The 19,073-nt window shown below is 35.9% G+C and overlaps 1 protein-coding gene across 2 annotated transcripts in view; it reads right to left on the minus strand.

Moving 5' to 3' along the window:
* Ranbp3l (RAN binding protein 3 like) overlaps positions 1–19,073 on the minus strand; it is a 40,584-nt gene that overhangs the window by 8,897 nt on the left and 12,614 nt on the right. For both annotated transcript variants that reach the window (XM_042690616.1, XM_042690617.1), the window contains exons 2-11: positions 13,043–13,101; positions 12,140–12,179; positions 11,604–11,681; positions 11,011–11,085; positions 9,354–9,425; positions 8,434–8,579; positions 4,963–5,066; positions 2,852–2,936; positions 1,161–1,263; positions 711–841 (exon numbers count right to left, since the gene is read on the minus strand). In XM_042690616.1, coding sequence (XP_042546550.1) covers positions 711–841; positions 1,161–1,263; positions 2,852–2,936; positions 4,963–5,066; positions 8,434–8,579; positions 9,354–9,425; positions 11,011–11,085; positions 11,604–11,681; positions 12,140–12,179; positions 13,043–13,101 — 893 coding nt within the window. The remainder of the gene's footprint in view (positions 1–710; positions 842–1,160; positions 1,264–2,851; positions 2,937–4,962; positions 5,067–8,433; positions 8,580–9,353; positions 9,426–11,010; positions 11,086–11,603; positions 11,682–12,139; positions 12,180–13,042; positions 13,102–19,073) is intronic.

The following is a 19,073-nucleotide window of genomic DNA, read 5'->3' on the forward strand; positions in this document are numbered from 1 at the left end:
CCCTCCAGCATCTGTTGTTATTAGAGTTCTTGATTATAGCCATTCTAACTGGGGTGAGGTGGTATCTCAATGTTGTTTTGATTTGCATTTTTTTATGGCTAGAGAGAATGAATCTCAAACTTTACATTTTAATTTCTTGTCTTACACAGAAATTAAGACATGAACATTTTAAAACCTTAAGAATAAAAAGAACAGCACTGACTATAAAAGCATTCATGGAAAATATATTGGTCTGAAGATGGGATCCTAGTAATCTCAGTACTTGGGAGACTGAGACAGGGGACTAAGAGTTTGAGGGCAGCCTAGACCACATAGTTGAGACCCTGCCTTATAAAAAGAGAAAGAAATAGAAAGAAAATAAAAAAGAGAGAAAAGAAGGGAGGAAGGAAAAAAGGAAGAGAGAAGAGGAGGGGGAAAAAAGAAAAACCATGAAAAACAAAAATTGGAAAAAAGACAAAAGAGAAAAAGAATAAAACAGACAGGATCTAATGTTGAAGAATGTATACCTAGCAACCTTGGTGTACACACACACACACACACACACACACACACACACACACACAAGAAAATAACAAAATGTTGGTTTGAACTTTGGGAGTGGCCAACATTTTTATTGAAGCAACGTAGTCTTCACAAAAGCAATATTTTCTGATGTCCCTGATGATGGTAATTTTATTCCTTGTATATATGACCAGAAATGATGTACAAACCTTTAACACATTATGTTCTGCTTCTTCTCCAGTTATAACATTAACTTTTTCCAGCAAGTATTTTTGTGATAGTCGGGAAGAAAAAGCAGCAGCGGACTCAATTAGGGATGTATTTTTTATAGAATCTTTTCCTAAAAGCAAACGGAGGTAAATACATAAAAGGCCTCATTCTCTAATGTGGAAGTTCTTTTTTTGCACTATTAACACACATATCCTTATCTATTAACAATAAAATTACTTGAATTTGGGTCAAATTTCCTTATCAACTTCCCAAAGCATTAACAAGTCAAAATTCTAAGGCTTATAATAGCAAATATGTTTAAATCTTAGCCAAAAAATGCCCACTGGGTTTTAGAATTATTTTTTTAGTTTTACAGATATCAAATAAGTGGCATGACAAACAGGAGTCGCAAGTAACTAAATTAAATGTACAAATGAAATAATTCTTACTTGAATTGGGGGAGTTGATAGGAAATTTCACAATGGATTTGAATGTTTTTCCCTTGGTATTTGAGTCACTTTCAAGTTGAGGCTGGGTGAGTTTCTCAGTACCCTAAGTGAGGAAAACATACATTATTTAATGTCATCCATAGGTATTTGTAGTGATCCATAAGATACTTTTGTTCTTTTATAACGTAGCACACAAATCCAGATGCTGTGTTCTTGTTATGGGCTCCTTTTGTACTAAACATGATTGCTAGAAGTCTTTTATTTTCATCTCAAAGACATAATCTTCTTACTGCCAGTTTACTTCAGAGAGGGTCTAGTCCCAGGAACAGTGTGAAAAGTTCTAGTGGCACAGAAGATATAGAGATTTCCCATTCCCATTAGACTAGCCTGTTGTCTACAAAGTAAAATTATCATCTCAGCTTTAAGGTGTCCAGAGATGCCCCCTCCCCCCACTAGATGTCATCTTCAAGAACATATTTATAAAAGGATCCTGGTTTTTCCCAAGGAAATTTTTACCACTAATTACTTTTAAGGCTACCTACTATATACCTTATATCATCAAAGCCTCTATGAAGAAAGACAAACTGCCATGCCATTTATGACCACGTATAGGGATTCGAGCACTGATACTTAAAACTTCATGTTCCTATCATTCTTCTTTTAAATTCGAAATTCTTTCACATTATTTGAACATCAACCTATTTCCTGAAAACTTGTAGGGATTGGCATAATTGTTTTCACATAAAAAAAAAAAAACTCAGGCTCAGAAAGTTTAATGACTCACTCTAAAAGTTCACGGTCGACCACAAATCCAAGAATGCACATTGGCTCTCAGATTACAAGGCCACAAGATTACAAGAGGAAAAATACAAGTAATCTCTGTTATGTCTACCATCCGTAGAGATTGCTAACTGAAAGACATAGGAAGCTCAAGTCTTTTTATCAGCCACATTTTAAATGCCCTTTGGAAATATGCACAAGCTAGCTATCTCAGAACAAACCTCTCTGACCAAAATTACAGCTCATTTGAACAGGTATCTCAGTCTCTCCTTATAAATTAGAAGCCTCTCTAGAGTACTGTGTCTTTAATTGCTTTCAAACCTTGCTTTGGAGCCATTTTACACTTGGCCTCACCCATAAAGATTCTGACATTAGCATCTGAGTTTATGTAAAACAGATAATTTTGATTTTCCTTAGGTACCTCTTGTTTAACACAAATCAAAGGATTATTTAATATTTTATATCAGGAATAATGTTATAATTATGCATTTTTCTCTCTTCATGGGTTCCTATCTATTAGTCTAACAACTAAGATTGGCTTCCCACAAGAATATTTCCAGGTAAAGAAAGAAAATGTAGGGGCTGAGAAGGTGGCTCAGTGGTAGTGTGCTTGCCTTGCATGCATGAGGCCCTGGGTTCAATTCCTCAGCACCACATAAGCAAAAAGAAAAAAGCCAGAAGTGGCGTTGTGGCTCAAGTGGTGGAGCTCTAGCCTTGAGCTGAAGAGCTAAGGGACAGTGTCCAGGCCCCACGACTGGATCCAAAAAAAAAGAAAAGAAAGAAAATGTACCTTTGAAACTAGGAGATAAAAAGTATGTTCCAATTTAACTCAGCTTTTTAATTCATTTGTTTCCATAAATATAAAGTGATTGTCCTTTCTACAAGCATAGAAACTATTACCAAAATCTTACCAAAACCCTTTCTACCATATTTTCTCCAAAAACGAAGTCAGACCTGCAGCTCTTAAAAGAAGACGTATCTTCATTCAGTTGACATCTAAGAAAAAGAATTACGCATTTGCTGTTTTGAATGTATAAAGCCATTTTAAATGATAGTAGGTAAACAATGTTCCAATAGCTTATGTAAGATATAAACATCTGCTAGCACTTGTTTATCTGAAATTATTGAGAGATGAAGGAAACCAAACGTGATATCCAAAGTATTTTCCAACTGTTACAATATTGGCATTAGCTCATCCCAGAGATCTTGTGCCCCATCACTGCTGGTTCTGTGCTCAGTCACAAGGGCGACCCTGGGATTTCCTTTTCCACCACAGCCTCACCCATCTCTACTCATCACTCTTCTCTGCCCCAAGTGGCCAGTGTTGCTATTTCTTTTAAGCAATCAGAGACCTTCAGAGCAAAAGCAAAATCTATTTTTCTTGTCAGTTTTACTTGAGCAAGCATTCTTACTTTTCTCCTTCCAGGATTTTATATGTTAAAGGTTTTTTGCATGGAAAAAAACCCTCAAGAGCATCTTTATAGGCCAATGTGTTTAGGAGTCCAGTTGATTCCCCACTGTGCAGAGTAAGCAAATGATACTATATAGCAATACACCTATTCAGGTGAGTCAGTTTGTCCACAGAAAGATTTAGTTTGTTGCCAGCAGTGCTAAGAAATATCAATGTTTAATTTTCCTTTTTCTCTATACAAATTATGCCAACAAATAACAGACAATACCAACATTAATTAGAAAGAAAGGGAAATGTCAATGAAAGGGAAAAAAACTAATAACCAGATAATTAATTCTTAACAAATAAAAATTTAATCAGCCAGGAACCATGGCTTATGCATGTAATCTTAGCTACCCAGGAAGCAGAGGTTGTGAGGATTATCATTCAATGTCAACCTGAACAAAAACTTTCACAAGTCCCCATTTTGACCAACAATGTATGATGGTGCACATCTATTACCCTAGCTACACAAAAGGCTGAAATTAGGAAGACTGTGTTCCAGACAAGCCCAGGACAAAAGATCATAAGATTCTATCTCAACAGAAAAAGTAGTGTGTACCTATTATTTGGGCTACTGTACAAATGAATTCAGATTATCATAGTTCAGGCCCAACTGAGCCAAAAAGCAAATCCAGAATATAAAAAATAACCATAAGAAAAGGACTGGAGAAATACCTGAAACTGTGAACACCTGCTTAGCAAGCACAAGGCTCTGAGTTCACCCTTACTACTTTCTCTCTCAAGCACACACACACACACACACACACACACACACACACACACACACACACAAACTATTTGAGCAACAGGGGGCCAGGTGGTGGTAGTGCATGCCTGTAATCCTAGCACCTCAGGAGGCTGAGATCTGAGGATCATGGCTCAAAGCCAGCCCAGGCATGAAAATCTGTGAGACTCTTATGTCCAGTTAATCATAGAAAAGCCAGAAGTAGCACTGTGGCTCAAGTGGTAGAATGCTAGCCTTGAGCAAAAGGAGCTCAGGGACAGCACCCAGGCCCCAGAGTTCAAGTCCCAGGAACGGCAATAAATAAATAAATTAATTAATTAAAATAAAAAATAACAAGGATTTTTGAAAAGCACTTTAAGCTTTTGTTCTTATAAAATGTCCTCTGAAATAGGAATCTTGGCAATTGATTCACACAGTGTGAATGGTTGTGTTGATGAAGCCAAAATGAAAGGAAGACACTTTTGTTAGCTCATAAAATTGAGTGTCCCTTATCACCAAAATATGAAATCTCAAATTCTCTAGAAAATGGAGCTTTTGAGCACTGACATTACAAGTAGAAGATTTATGATTTCATGTGATGGGTCCAAGTAAAAAAGAACAGTTATTTATAATATTGTATTGAATTGCCTTTGGAGTGTGTGAGTCACACACACAATACAGATGAATTTTGTGCTTAGGTTTGGTTCTCATCTCCAAGACATGTTATGTATATTAAAATATTCCAAAATCTGAAAAAATACATAATTTAAGTTGCTCTAGCCTCAAAATTTTCCAATAACAGATATTCTATATGAATAGAATAGAGATAGTCTATATGAACTTACCTTACTGAGGTTGTACCTAAAAAATGCTGGCCAGTAGACAACTGGACTGAAATTCTGGCACTTGGTAAATTTTTAGTTAATAAACTTGAGTCCTCTTCAGAGTTCTGAAAGAAAATTATATTCATTATAAGGTTCATTAGAACTGTCTTACTATTGGAGTACCTGACTAGGAAATGGTTACAGATAAATACATTGAAAGCTTACTGTGTTAAAGTATTGCCCTGAGCCCTGTAAGTACATTGTATTATTTTCTCCTCACACCAACTCTACATACTCCGTATTTCTACTATCTATGTTTCAGAGATTAAGAAGCTCAAGAACTTAAATTGCTTGTCCAAGTCACATATAACCAATGGAGATGAAGTTGAACACAGATCTGTCTGACTATAGAGACTGAACACTTCTTCACAATATTCAGAAATCTCTGGGAGATCTTTGCCAGCTATACATCTGACAAGGACCTAATAACTAATATATAAGGAGTTCAAAAAGCAAAACCCCTGAAAATCAATAACCCAATTTATAAATAGGTAAAGGACTGAATAGACAACTCTCAGAAAAAGATCAATACATTCTTAGAGAAGTACTCCACTTCCCTGGCCATAATGGGAATGAAAATCTAAACAGCCTTGAGATTCCAATTCCATCTCATTCCAGTCAGAATACCCACTATCAATAGTAGTTTTTACTTTTATGTTGCTTAAAATAGTTTTAGACATATCTTATTTATGCATAGACATGAACAGTAATTTTTCTGATTTTTCATATCCAAGCTAATAAGAAATATAAAATTATTCTAAAGTTTTCCTACAGATAATTTTTATCAGATTTCTACATTTTATTCATTTATTCAAAACTTTTACATGATATTTTGTAGATATTTTGTCTTTAAACATCACAAAACAGAAAATTCAGTAATAGCCAGGCATAGCTAATTGGACTTTTAGTAACTGGAGGAAATATCTACTCTTATAAATTACTCAAGAAGAAATGTTACAAAGTACTTAAGAGCTTGAAATTTTCTTCTTTGTTCTATAGTTTATGTAGAAAATATGATAATAAATAAATTTTGTTTTTCAAATACAATACAATGATTTATAAAGATCACATCAAAAAAAGTATTGACTTGCTTTTCATGTCATGATATATAATCAAGAGATTCATCTATCCTTTGAGTACATATTGTTCCCAAACCTAATACCATATACCATATAATATTTAGAAATCAGTTAGCTATTCAGCACTGTTCACCATAGCCATTAATCAGCCTAGGTACCCTTCAATGGATAAATGGATCAAGAAAATATGTTTTGTATATATATATATATATATATATATATATATATATACATATATATATATATATATATATATATATATACACATACAATGAAATTCTACTCATCCAGCAGAAAGACTGATATTGTATCATTCGCAAAGAAGTGGAAGGGCCCAGAAAAAATTTATGTTAAGTGAGGAAAGTCAGGCCTAGAAAGACAAAGGTTACATTTTTTCTCTCGTATGTGGACACTGCAACTATAAATATATAAGTAAATACTTTGAATGGCATGGAAGTGTACACAAATGCATTAATTGAAATATAGTAGATTCAGGGGAGAATGCAAATTGTAATTCCTTAAAAATTGAAGTCATAGTTCACCCCCACACACACAAAAAAAATAGAAGAAGGAGGAGGAAGAGGAGAAGGAGAGGAGGAGAAGGAGGAGGAGGAGAAGAAGGAAGAGAAGGAAGGGGGTGTAGACAAATGAAGAGAAAAGAGGGGAGAATCAGTACCAAATTCAATGTGCATCCCACAAAATGAAGAAAAGCGAAGGGAGGCGTAGTTTGGGAAGGACGGGTGAGAATGAAGGGGGCGTTGTGCTGCACCGTATCCACGCACTGCTTTGTTGAGTGCAACTCCTTTGTGCAATTACTTAAGCCTAATAACAATATTTTAAAAACGAAATTAGTTAACTAGTCATGCTTCTTACCTATCGAAGACAAATTGAATAACGTACACTTCAAAATGTCTACATAGATGGGGCTGGGAAGGTGGCTCAGTGGTAGAGCGCTTGCCTTACATGCATGAGGCCCTGGGTTCGATTCCTCAGCACCACATAAGCAAAAAAAGCCAGAAGTGGCGCTGTGGCTCAAGTGGTAGAGCACTAGCCTTGAACTGAAGAGCTGAGGGACAGCGCCCAGGCCCAGAGTTCAGGCCCCATGACTAAACCCAAAAAGACAAACAAAATGTCTACATAGATAAAATAATTCATGTAACATACTGATGATTACTACATTGTAATTTAATGGCAGCTTTTAAAATTAAACAAAAATTAAAAGCATGTTTTACTTTGAACCATGTTTTCTCAGAGGCCATGCATAATTGGTGGAATTAGTTTCAGAGTTCATAACAGCTTCCACAAACCATATCTTACAAAGAAAATGACCTGGAAGCATTAATACACTGGCAAATGCTGACGAATTTTTTTTTTCTTATGTGGTACTGAGGAATCAAACCTAGAGCCTCATGCATGCTAGGCAAGCATATTACCACTAAGCCACATTCCCAGCCCCATGCTGACCAAATTTACCTCTCACGACTAAAGAAAATGTTGGGTGCTTTTTTGGATAAACAGAAATAGTAACTGAGGCAAGATTAATTCCATTATGATTTTTCCCCCACTGAGTTATGCTGGCTGTTATGTTTTTCACGTCCTGTTTCTGGCCTTTATCAATGGGCATACAAAGCAGCACAAACCCAAGTTACCAACCTTAGTAGTACAGTTGGGAAAAAAGGCTAATGGTGTCAAATTCCACCTACTTACCTATGTCCCATTCTTCTATGCCTACATCTACCCATTCTATGGCTACATCCCTAGCCAAAGAATAACCCACAGTCCATATCTATATAACCTGAGCAAAATGAGCATCTCCAGCAAAGCTTACAGTGACTGACTCAGACACTTCAATAGTTGGAAGAATATTCTTCTCTCTCAGGAAGCTGCTCAGCCCTTCCAAGTACACTGAATGTTGAATTCCTTTGTTTCTGCTATCCATGAAGATGGGTCTGGAGTGGATCCCTGGTGTGACCTAAACTTAGCAAAGCCCCATTATGTTACTTAGCTAGGGACACTGAAATTCCATCCCTTTTTTGATTGCTAATCCCAGCCTGCACCTGCTTCATGGCTGCATTAGATTCATTATGAGGGTCAGTGTGCTGGAATATGACCTAGAGATTTCCTCTGCTGGATACAGAGCTTTCCCATCAGGAGCAAACATAAGATTTGTATTAGGAACAAGTTTAAGAGGACAAGTTTAATAAAATCACCAAGAGCCTTTGTTGTGTATTTTAGATGTCTCTCAAGCCTAGCTGCATCTTCTGCAACAAAACAAGCTTCAAGTCACCTCTATTACTGGATGTGGGCAGCCTCAAATAACCTACAGAAATCCTACCATACAGGGGTTTCTTACCTTTGTGTTTTGTTTTGCTTTTCCTTTAATTTTGCTGGATTCTGACACATTATGCTCAAATATTTGTTGTATCTTCTTACAGCTTTGTGCTGGAGGTGGCTGCAGAATAGCAGGCCTTAGAACGGGTTCGGGATGTTTCACAGGACCTTAAAAATAGAATTAAAAGATCTATGTATTTTAATGAAATACTCCTCTCACCCTATTTTTCAATTGACTTATTTTCTATGTTCTCACAGCATAATTAAATGAGAGACTAATCAAAGCCAAATAGCTGGTGAAAAAAAATGTTTTCTACTCATTTCCTGCCTACCTTTAGCCTAATCAATATTCCTATTGTCATTGGGATCTAACTTGCCATTTATTTATTTATTTATTTATTTATTTATTTATTTATTTATTTATTTATTTATTTATTTATGTCAGTCATGGGGCTTGAACTCTGAGCCTGGACAGTATCCTTCAGCTCTTCAGCTCAAGGTAAGCACTCTACCACTTGAGCGACAGTGTCACTTCCAGTTTTCTGTTGGTTAATTGGAGATTAAGAGTCTCACAGACTTTCCTGCCCTGGCTTTGAACCGCAATTCTCAGATCTCAGCCTCCTGAGGAGCTAGGATTACATGTATGAGCTACCAGTGCCCAGTCTTGCCAAATATTTTTTTTTATTGTGAAAATACTGTACAGAGGGGTTACAATTACGTGGGCAAGATGATGAGTACATTTCTTATCAAGCATTGTAGCCTCCTCCTTTGTTTCCCCTTCCCATCCCTTTCCTTCCTCCCCCCCGCTTGCCAAATATTTTTATGCTTCATGTTTTATCATTCTGTTCTACCTCTACATATGCTCTCCCATATATATGCATATTGAAAATCTACCTGGTTAAATGTAAGTGCTCTGCAATTCTTGAAATACCAAGTACCTACCTTGTTCTGTACTCCTCATACCAACATTCCCTTGCATAAGAGTTGATGTCATGAAGACATTGTTTTTTCTCACTGTAAGAAAATATATATTTTATAAAATTTAAGTCTTACGTTAATTTCTACACTGTTGGGGTTTTTTAAGTCCTGTTCAGAATGCACCAGTAGATGTCACTATTGCCACTAACTGTAGTACTCCATGCTCATTAGAGGATTGGTTCTGCACAACATGGGCTTGCCAAATGGGTTTTGCTACATATTCTCAGAAATCTAAACGAGAAGTAGGCCACTAACAGAAAAGGCAGTCTTCTTTGCAGTCATGGCATAGTTTCCTGTGAAAAAGTCTACAGATCATAAAATCTGAACAAAGCCTGTGTGTGCTCTAATGTATAACTTACATGATGTTCTAAAACTGTCAGTAAAGTCTGCCCTCAATCCCCAGGCTTTCATTAGCATATCTGACGGGAGAAGTAAATATGCCCACTGTGCCAGGATATTTTCTATAAATACACTGATGGTGTAAGACTGGCAGTTGCTACAAGTGTAGAATTTCTATACATTTCAAAGGTTGGGAGTCTCATACTTGAATAATAGAGATGATATGAGAATAAGAACTACTTTTTCAAAATGTTCTGCAAAATAGTATTACCTAAAAAGTTGCTTCTCAACTTTAGTGATTACTATCTTTATTTTTGAAAATCGACAATGAATGGACCGTGTCAATTGTACTTTTTTTTTTCATTTCCAACACCATTAACATTCTGTACAACGTAAAATAGAATGGATACTGATACCAGTGTCCTTTCTTGGTGTGTGTTTGATTTTTTAAAAATGAATTAAAGTGAATTGAAATAATGTTATAAATATACATACATATATGTATACATATATAACATTAAAAGCTATTGCTTTGCTTTATGTACAGTGTAGTAGGACAGAACCCTTTGCCTCTGGCATTAGGCCATTTCTCTTAATGTCGGTAATATGTCAGCTGGGTTTAAAAGGGTTCTGTTGGTTTCTGTGGCTTAAAGATGCTCAGTTATTAATGAGAATATTGATTTATTCATTTGAAAACTCTTTAATTCCTATTTACAGAGGGACCAGTTAAAAAGAAGCAAATGCTTTATATTTTTAAAAATTACTTTAGCAGCAAACTAAACTTGGAAAAGGGAGTTTGTCTTCACTAGAACTAAAAATACACAAGAATAGAAACCACCACTTTAATGTAGAGAAAACACAAATCATTTCAAATTATTTTATGATACAGTAGTCTTACTCAGCAAGGCATTTAAAATTTTAGAGAAGTAATGTTTTAATTATCGAAAATCTCTCATGGACGGACATTCAGAACATTAGAATATGACTCTCAATGTTTGGAGTACTCTAGGGATGTGGATAATACTGGAAGTTGCTTTTATTTTATAAGGCTGCTCTTAGATAATGCTATCATCAACATGAAGCCCTAAAAACTAAACCATCCAAGTCAAACCAAAAATAAATATTCATGTAAGTGAATTTGTGAAGTTAGTATTCATACAAGTCACACGATACGATTCTTGTATATTTTGCTAAGACCTGTATTTATTTTGTTGCTAAAATACTATTCTTTTAGACTAGCTGAGAAGGAAAGCTGATGGTTTATATGAGTGCTCTTTGTTACCTGGCCCGGAAGGTGGGAAGGTCGGAAGGTCAGTGAAGGATGAGGATCTCAGGCGCTTCTGAGACAAGGTTGATACTAAAAGCAGATTGCAAACTCCAGTTATTAAGGTTTTGTTTTGGTAGGGATTTTTGCTGTTTGGGGAAAGCTTTTAGCTCAACAACTTAGAAAAACCTTTGTACTTTTATCAAATAAAATAAAGTTTTAAAAAAAGAATAACGCTGGTGAAGGATTAGAAATTAATTCCCTTTCCATCTAATTAAGCAAATACTTTTTTTGAGTGCAGACCATGTATAAAACACTCTTTCAGTCTAGAAGATGACGTCAATAAGCTCATAGTAGAAGAGGCAGATGCATATATAAACTGCCAAATTACAAGGCCCAAAGTCAACATGACCCAATAAGAAGGAAATCACTGGAGTGCTTTGATGTAAGTGGCAGGAAATTAAGTTACTGATGGGCTCAAGATTCAGTGTATGACACAGTTCCTCTTCAAATGTAGGCACCATTTAATGAATAGATGGTTAATTTTTAAAAAGCTACTTTGAAGGCATCTTAGAAATTTTATATTCAGAATAATCATAGTCTACACTTACCTCCTTGGGATTGAGAATCTACAGTATACAGAGTAAAAGATGAAGACCTTACACGCTTTCTTGAGAAACCATTGCATTCTGCAAGAAATTTAATAGAAAGGGTTATTTGTTATGCTTGTCCTCAGGCCATTATATAGAAGGACAAACATAGGACATCATTTGATACTATGTTAATTCATAAAACCCAGTTTTAAATCTACTCGCAATTATAAACCTATCAGCATATCATATTAGTATCAAATAAGTAGAAAGGAGAATCCTCAGCAGAAATTGTACATGCAGCCTGAGGTTCTACGGAGAATTTCGGGGAAGGCTAAGGACAGGCAGTGGTGAATCACAGACTTGTAATTACTCTCATCAGTGTTCTCAGTGATCTACTTGTCATCTTTCAAAACAAATGCCCATTTACACATATTTTTTTAATTAAGAAAAAAGGAAAACATCGTTTTACAGTCTATGTGCATGCCAAAATGCTGGCACCTGCTTGTTTTCTTTGTGTAAAGATAGATTTTGCAATACAGATTGTGAATCATTACCACGTTCTGTCGCTTCACTCAGAATGTCTTCTGCAGGTCTCTGAAAGGACACAAAGCAGCCGTGAGAGCTGAGTATTTGATTGCATCAGAGTTCCAGCCTGCCACTGTTTAAAGGAATTCTTAGAAGCTAAGACTGTTTGTCCCAACTGCACAAAGCAACTCACTGGGGATGTAATCCACAGAAAGTCAAATTTTGCTCAACCATTTTATATTTCAAGGACTACAGAGTCATTTATAGGAAGATGTCTAAAAAACAGAGTTTTGAGGCACCCACTCTAAAGACTCTCAAGTGGTTGATCTGTTGTAAGAATCTGCTTTTTCAAAAAAAAAAAATGCTTGGAGGTTTAGTATTTCTTTTGGCTTCTTTGTGGATTATCAGGATTATCTTATTCTACAGGTAAAAGAGCTGTATAATAAGAATAAATACCAAGGAATAACAATAAGTTAAAGTAACAATGCTAGTCATCTTACTGTCTTTCACAGCAAGTGGTCTCAGGATGATGCTCAAAAAATGTAATGTCTATCAGTCCCATTTGAACAAACATTGCTGTCTAGAGTTTATTTTAGATTCACTTCTATCTAGATCAGGTCATGGAGGGGTGGGGGGAGTGAACTCATGAGAAACCAGCCTCCTTAATCTCTTGCAGTTTCTTCCCCTTTTTCAGATCAGTCCACATAAGCATATTATTTTAGTAAAAATCAGTGTGTTATCTATATCATCCCATTTCAACCAAACTGCTGTCTACATATCTCACCTACAGGAGTTCCCAGCAGCACTGCTCAGTTACTTAAAACCAAAGGATAAATCTATACAGAAGAAATGTTTTGGAATCACTAGCTAGCTTCTTGAAATAGAATTTTCTTGGTCAGAATAAAGTCAAAGAAAAGGGAATTCATTCTTACCTTAAAAGTTTGTTCCACCTTTTCAAAAACAAATATTGGTTGAGCAATCACAGATTTTTCTGTCAAGAAAATGTGCAGGAAAGAAATCAGAGCATATGTTGTCATTCCTGACATCACCTCAAAATATTTGCAGGAACTGAGGAAAAGCAAAGGAAGGGGTGACATTGTCTAAAAAAAGAAATGTATTTATTACCTGACTTATAAAATGGTAACCCCGTTGTATAACACTTTAATAATGACAATAATAATTGAGAGAAAAGTATATTTTTTTATTTATTTTATTTAGCAGTACTGGGAATTGAACTCAAGGCCTTATATTTGCTAGGCAAACACTACTTGAAACATTCTTTTAGCCCCTACATTGATATTACAAATGACATATTTATAAATTACTTAAGGACTAATTAGAGAAATAGTACTTAAGGGAGGTGATGGTAGTATGTTAATAAACAGACTTTTTTTTTTAATTTAATGTACTTGAAATAGAGGTGTACTAGAGAACTTGCTTAGTCTGCACAAGGCACTGGGTTTGATCTTTGGCACCACAAAAAAAGTTTTAAAAAGAATTACTTTATGAATTTAATAAAACTCAAATCCAATTGCTTGTTTTTAGAATCTCTTTACAAATAAAAGTTTTCATACAACAAACCCATTAAATTTGTTTTAAATGGAGAGGTGATAAAAGAGAGTAAATCTGTTTAAAGTACATTATACATATGTATGCAGATGTCACAACAAAACCCGTCTGGATGATTAATATGTGCTATTAAAAGAGATGAATGGGTTTAAAAAAGAATAAAATTTTCAGTAGGTAAAAAAAATTGTGTTCTGACTACAGTTGTTTTACTTGCATTGGATCTTAAGCTCTATGTTATAGGTAGCTTACAATTCCAGCATTCAGGAGGCTGACACAAAAGGACCACAAGATTGAAGCCATACTGGCATACAGTGACATGATCCTAATGAAATGCAGTGCATTTCATCCTTAACTCTGTCCAGACAGAGTTCATATTTCCTTGACAAGGGTGATTATGTGCTAGACCCTATTTTCAATGTTTACATTAAGTAAAAGTCTACAAAGCCAATCTTATTGCTCTTTTATTTTTTTATTTAAATAAGAAAATGGAGAAAAGCTCATTGATTTCAAGGTATACATGAGTAATAATATTGATGTATTAGCATTCCAGAATTCTTTGGAATAAGTACTATATGGGGACTAAAATTCAGATTCTAAGTTGAATTGGCTATATACTTTAGGAAACTTAATATGTCTATACCTTGATTTTCTCATCTGAGCAAAAATAAAATTAGAATGCTACTTATATAGCTTATGTGAAGATTAAATGAAATTTCTAGATAATTACTTTGATTAAAATATGACAAAGAATAACATTAAAGAAAATATTAATATTTGGTGTACCACCAATACCCATTTGTAAGCTTACAGCTGACATTGCTACCTGGTGACAGTATGTTTCTAATAATTCCAAGTAAGACAATTGCATCTACTGTATGCCCCAAAGGCTTTCATTTTCCTAAAAACCTATGATATGAAAGGGTCATAAATTCTGCTAGACTGCTCTTCATTAATCTCCTTGTGCTATGTGAACTTAAGTTCCTTCTTGGATCCCAGTGAGTAAATAAACTGCTCAGTTCTTATGCACCTTTCCTGACATCGGCCCTGGGAATCTGAGAGGAGGAGAAGAAGGAGGAGGCGGAGGAGGAGTGGGAAGAGAAAGAAGAGGAGGAGAGGGAAAAAAAGAAGGAGGAGCTCCTAAAGTTATATTTTAAAATGCCATCTGTTTTATATTTTCAATAATATCATTAATTAATGCATTTTCAACAGATATGTACTTATTAAAGCATTGTGGCTAACCAGGGGAAAAAACACAAAGCAATGAGCAAACAGAAAAAGGAAAACAGACCATGTCTCTGTTGTCACAGAGCTTGCACTTAGGAGTAGAAGTAAAGTTTTAAGTAAGTACATTAGTTACTTAAATTCAGTTGCAATAAGAGTTACAAAGGAGAGATACTAGATTCTTAGCAAGAGACCAGTGAGGATGTTGCCTGGTTTCTGAAGTCATACTTGAGTTCCCAGGAGAGGTGCTTTTTAAGACTTGTAAGTACAGTTAGATATTCCAGAGAGCAAAACAAGTATAAAGTCTACAGTTTGGACAATTCCAATGATGGTAGAAACCAATCTGGCAGAACCCTAAGAGAAGGGAGGATGAGTGGAAGAAAAATAGGGTTGGAGATGAGACTGGAGTCTGCCAAGAATTTGGTTTCTTTTTCCCAGGAAAAATGGGAAACCATTGTTTTAGTATGGGGTGTGTGTGTGTGTGTGTGTGTGTGTGTGTGTGTGTGTGTGTGTGTGTGTGTGTGTGTGTGTGTGTGTGTGTGTGTGTGTGTGTGTGTGTGTGTGTGTGTGTGTGTGTGTGTGTGTGTGTCTATATGTCTTTAAACCCCACTCTGCCTGCTGCATAGAAAATGGTAGGAACTAAGGGATCTAATTAAAAGGATACCCTAAGTTCTAGAAAAGAACTAATGAGGCAAAACTTTATTTCTTTAAATCTTACAGCTAGGGCTGGGAAGGTGGCTCAGTGGTAGAGTGCTTGTCTTGCCTGCATGAGGCCCTGCGTTCGATTCCTCAGTACCACATAAGCAGAAAAAGCCAGAAGTGATGCCGTGGCTCAAGTGGTAGAGTGCTAGCCTTAATCTGAAGAGCTGAGGGACAGTGCCCCACAACTGACAAAAACAAACAAAACAAAACAAAACAAAACAAAAAACCTCACAGCCAAATGCTGGTGGCTAATGCCTATAATCCTAAATACTCAGGAGGCTGAGATCTGAGGATCATGGTTTGAAGCCAGCCGCAGCAGAAAACTCCTTAAGACTCTTATCTCCAATAAACTACTCAGAAAAAGCTGAAAGTGGCACTTTGGCTCAAGAGCTAGAGAGCTAGTCTTGAGCAAAAGAAGCTCAGGGACAGTGCCCAGGCCCTGAGTTCAACTCCAGGACTGGCAAAATAAGTAAATATATATCCATAGTTAAAAAATTAATATACTTTTCTGTTACAGTACGGAAAGTAAAAGGATGAGAAAGGAATATTTGAGCACAAGATAATTTTGATGTTTTGCCTGTTTTAAGATTCATGAAGCATTTATTAAATACTTATATGCCTTACTGTTTTCTGAATATTTTATTAAGTAAAGACATTCCTTAACTGCACAAATATTTTATTGGGTACCAAGTATAAGAAAGGGTGAAAATTACTACCTATATAACTCAGTTTTAGTTCATGTATAATTCTGCTCCTTAATTCTGCACATTGTGAGTGAAGTGATTTTATTCATCATCTTGTTTAACTTAATTATTTTGCATATTCTATGTTATTTGTCACTGACAGACAAGAAAACAAAAATGTAATTGAATTTCTTGTTCAACGTTATAACTCTAATAAGCAGAAAAGCCTTTAATTAAACTCAATTCTTCCTCCTCGAAAAGCATTGAGCTCTCTCATGTCACACTTTTGTTAATCAGATTTGCTACTATTTTTTCAAAAAAAAAAAAAAAAACTCAGGTAATTAACTTCTGAGACGAGTGGAAGAGGTTCCTGAGAAACCTCTAGGAGAATTTCTCCAAGAAAATGAAACTAAAGCACGTTGAATACCTCGCAGGTTGAATTTTTTTTAAATGATATTTAGATAATTCTTTTCTTGGTTGCTGTTTTTTTTCTTTTGTCTTGTTTGTTTATATGTCTTTGAGAGAGGAAAGGGGAAAACAGAAATGAGGGACAAAGAATGAATAAATGCAGCAATGATACTCACCAGACACCATGTGGAAAATAAACTATGCAACTTGTGGGTGGGGATGGGAGAGAAAAAACTGGGAGAGAACAAGGGAAGGGCTGACATTGTCCAAAAAGAAATACACCCTTTACCTGATTTATGTAACTGTAACGCCTCTGTACATCACCTTTATAATAACAATAAATTACATTTTAAGGTGTATTTAGAAGATTGGTGGGAAGTTTAGGGAATCAACCAACAATATGTAATTATATAAAACTAAGAAAACAGTAATACAAATATGACATAATTATTATGAGAAAATATAATTGTGCACAAGAAGATAAATAATGTATTGAATGAATTACTTGCAATACCATTTACTTAGTCACAACAATGTCAATAAGAAGTACTAATCTTGTCTAGCACTGGTGGCTCACACCTGTAATCCTACCTACTCAGGAGGCTGATATCGATATCAGTGCCAGCTAGGGCAGGAAAATCCGTAAGACTTTTATCTCCAATAAACCACCAAAATTCTGGAAGTGGAGCTATGGGTCAAGTGGTAGAGCTCTAGCTTTGCTCAGGGGCAGTGTTGAAACTTGAGTTCAAGCCCCAGGACCAGACCTCCTTGACCCCCCACAAAAAACAAAGTAGTGATCTTATTAAACTTATAAACCAACTTGGAGAAAATAAGTATGTATTTGTTTAGTGATCCTGTTCATTAGGTTCAGGAAAATCTGTGAAGGTAAACTGCATTTTTTTTAATAGCTTGCGCTACATGATATATGGAGATGTAGAAGTAAGCATCAAAAGATACAGTTGTGAGGGGTGGATGTTACTGTCTTTAGAGATCAAGAAAAGTTAGCCAGGTGCCAGTGACTCACACATATAATCCTAGCTACTCAGGAGGCTGAGATCTGAAGATCAAGGTTCAAAGCCAGCCCAGGAAGGAAAGGCCATGACCAATTAACCACCAGAAAACCAGAAGTGGTGCTGTGGCTCAAGTGGTAGAGTGCTAGCCTTGAGCTGAAGACCTGAGGGACAGTGCCCAAGCCCAAGTTCAAGCCCTACAACCAACAAAAAACAAAAGAAAAGAAAAAGAAAAAGAAAGAAAGAAAAGAGAAGAAAAGTAAGGACAAAGGAAGAGACCAGGAGCACAACTGCTGATTTTCCTGAAAGGTCTTAATTTCATTTCTTAAACCATATGCATATTATGTCTTTGAAACAATAAAATAAAATCTGAAAAGAATTTCTTCTTTATAGTAATGTCAGGCACCATAATTTAAGGACAAATCTCATATATCTTCCCAAAATAGACCTCTTATTGAGGTATATTACTTGACAAGGATGCAATATTTTATTTCTTGGTTTTAACTGTAATTTACATTAAAATTTATGGAAATATGGTAGGGGGCATAGGTAAAAGAATCACAACCTGTGGTCAGCCGTAGACCCCAAAATGAGACCCTATCTAGTAATAAAACATGAAAGTGCTGGGGATGCGGCTCCAATGGTAGTGCTCTTTCCTAGCAATTGCAAGGCCTTGAGTTCAAATCCTTGGTACCCTTGTATGTATAAATATATATATATATGTATATATTTATAAAAAGTGTGACCAGATAGCATCATTAAGTTCAGAACATAATTGCTGAACCAGCATAATTGCACATCTGCTCTTTATAATGAAATCTAAACTCTTGAGAGGCATTTTATATTCTTAGTCTTCATCTTTATTCATTCAACACAGGCATCCAAGTCACCAAACTAAACTTCAGCTCAGTATTATGCACATATGTAATAGCTCTGTTCTTTGAGATTTCCCAAGTGCCATCACTGTCAGTGTTTACAACAAATCTGAATGTCCTTTTCCCCTGCTTTAATAGGTAGCATATACCTACTCCCTCTGTCAGTTTTGGGTGAGTTGTAAGGAGTCGTCCCTAACCTTTATTGCTATGTACTTAATTGACACCCAGTCTCTGAAACACTTATTTGAGCTAGACTGTTAACTGAAGAATTTTGCTCATGAATCATTTGAGAAGATGGTGTTTGAAAAGATCTTAGCGATGGCCAGGAAAGGTGGTGGAAAACAAGCCTTGCAGAGAAGAGTATGGCAATAAACCCTCTTCTGAGGAGTAGGGACAGCCAAATGGGTCACTTCTAATTGCTACCAGGCCTGGGATTATCCACTTGGACTGTAGCCCTGGCAGGCTCTGCAAGTTCTTTTCCTTTCTTCTTAGCCT

The sequence above is a fragment of the Dipodomys spectabilis genome, unplaced genomic scaffold, assembly GCF_019054845.1.
Source record: "Dipodomys spectabilis isolate Male_0828 unplaced genomic scaffold, ASM1905484v1 ptg000138l, whole genome shotgun sequence".
Classification (NCBI taxonomy): Eukaryota; Metazoa; Chordata; class Mammalia; order Rodentia; family Heteromyidae; genus Dipodomys; species Dipodomys spectabilis.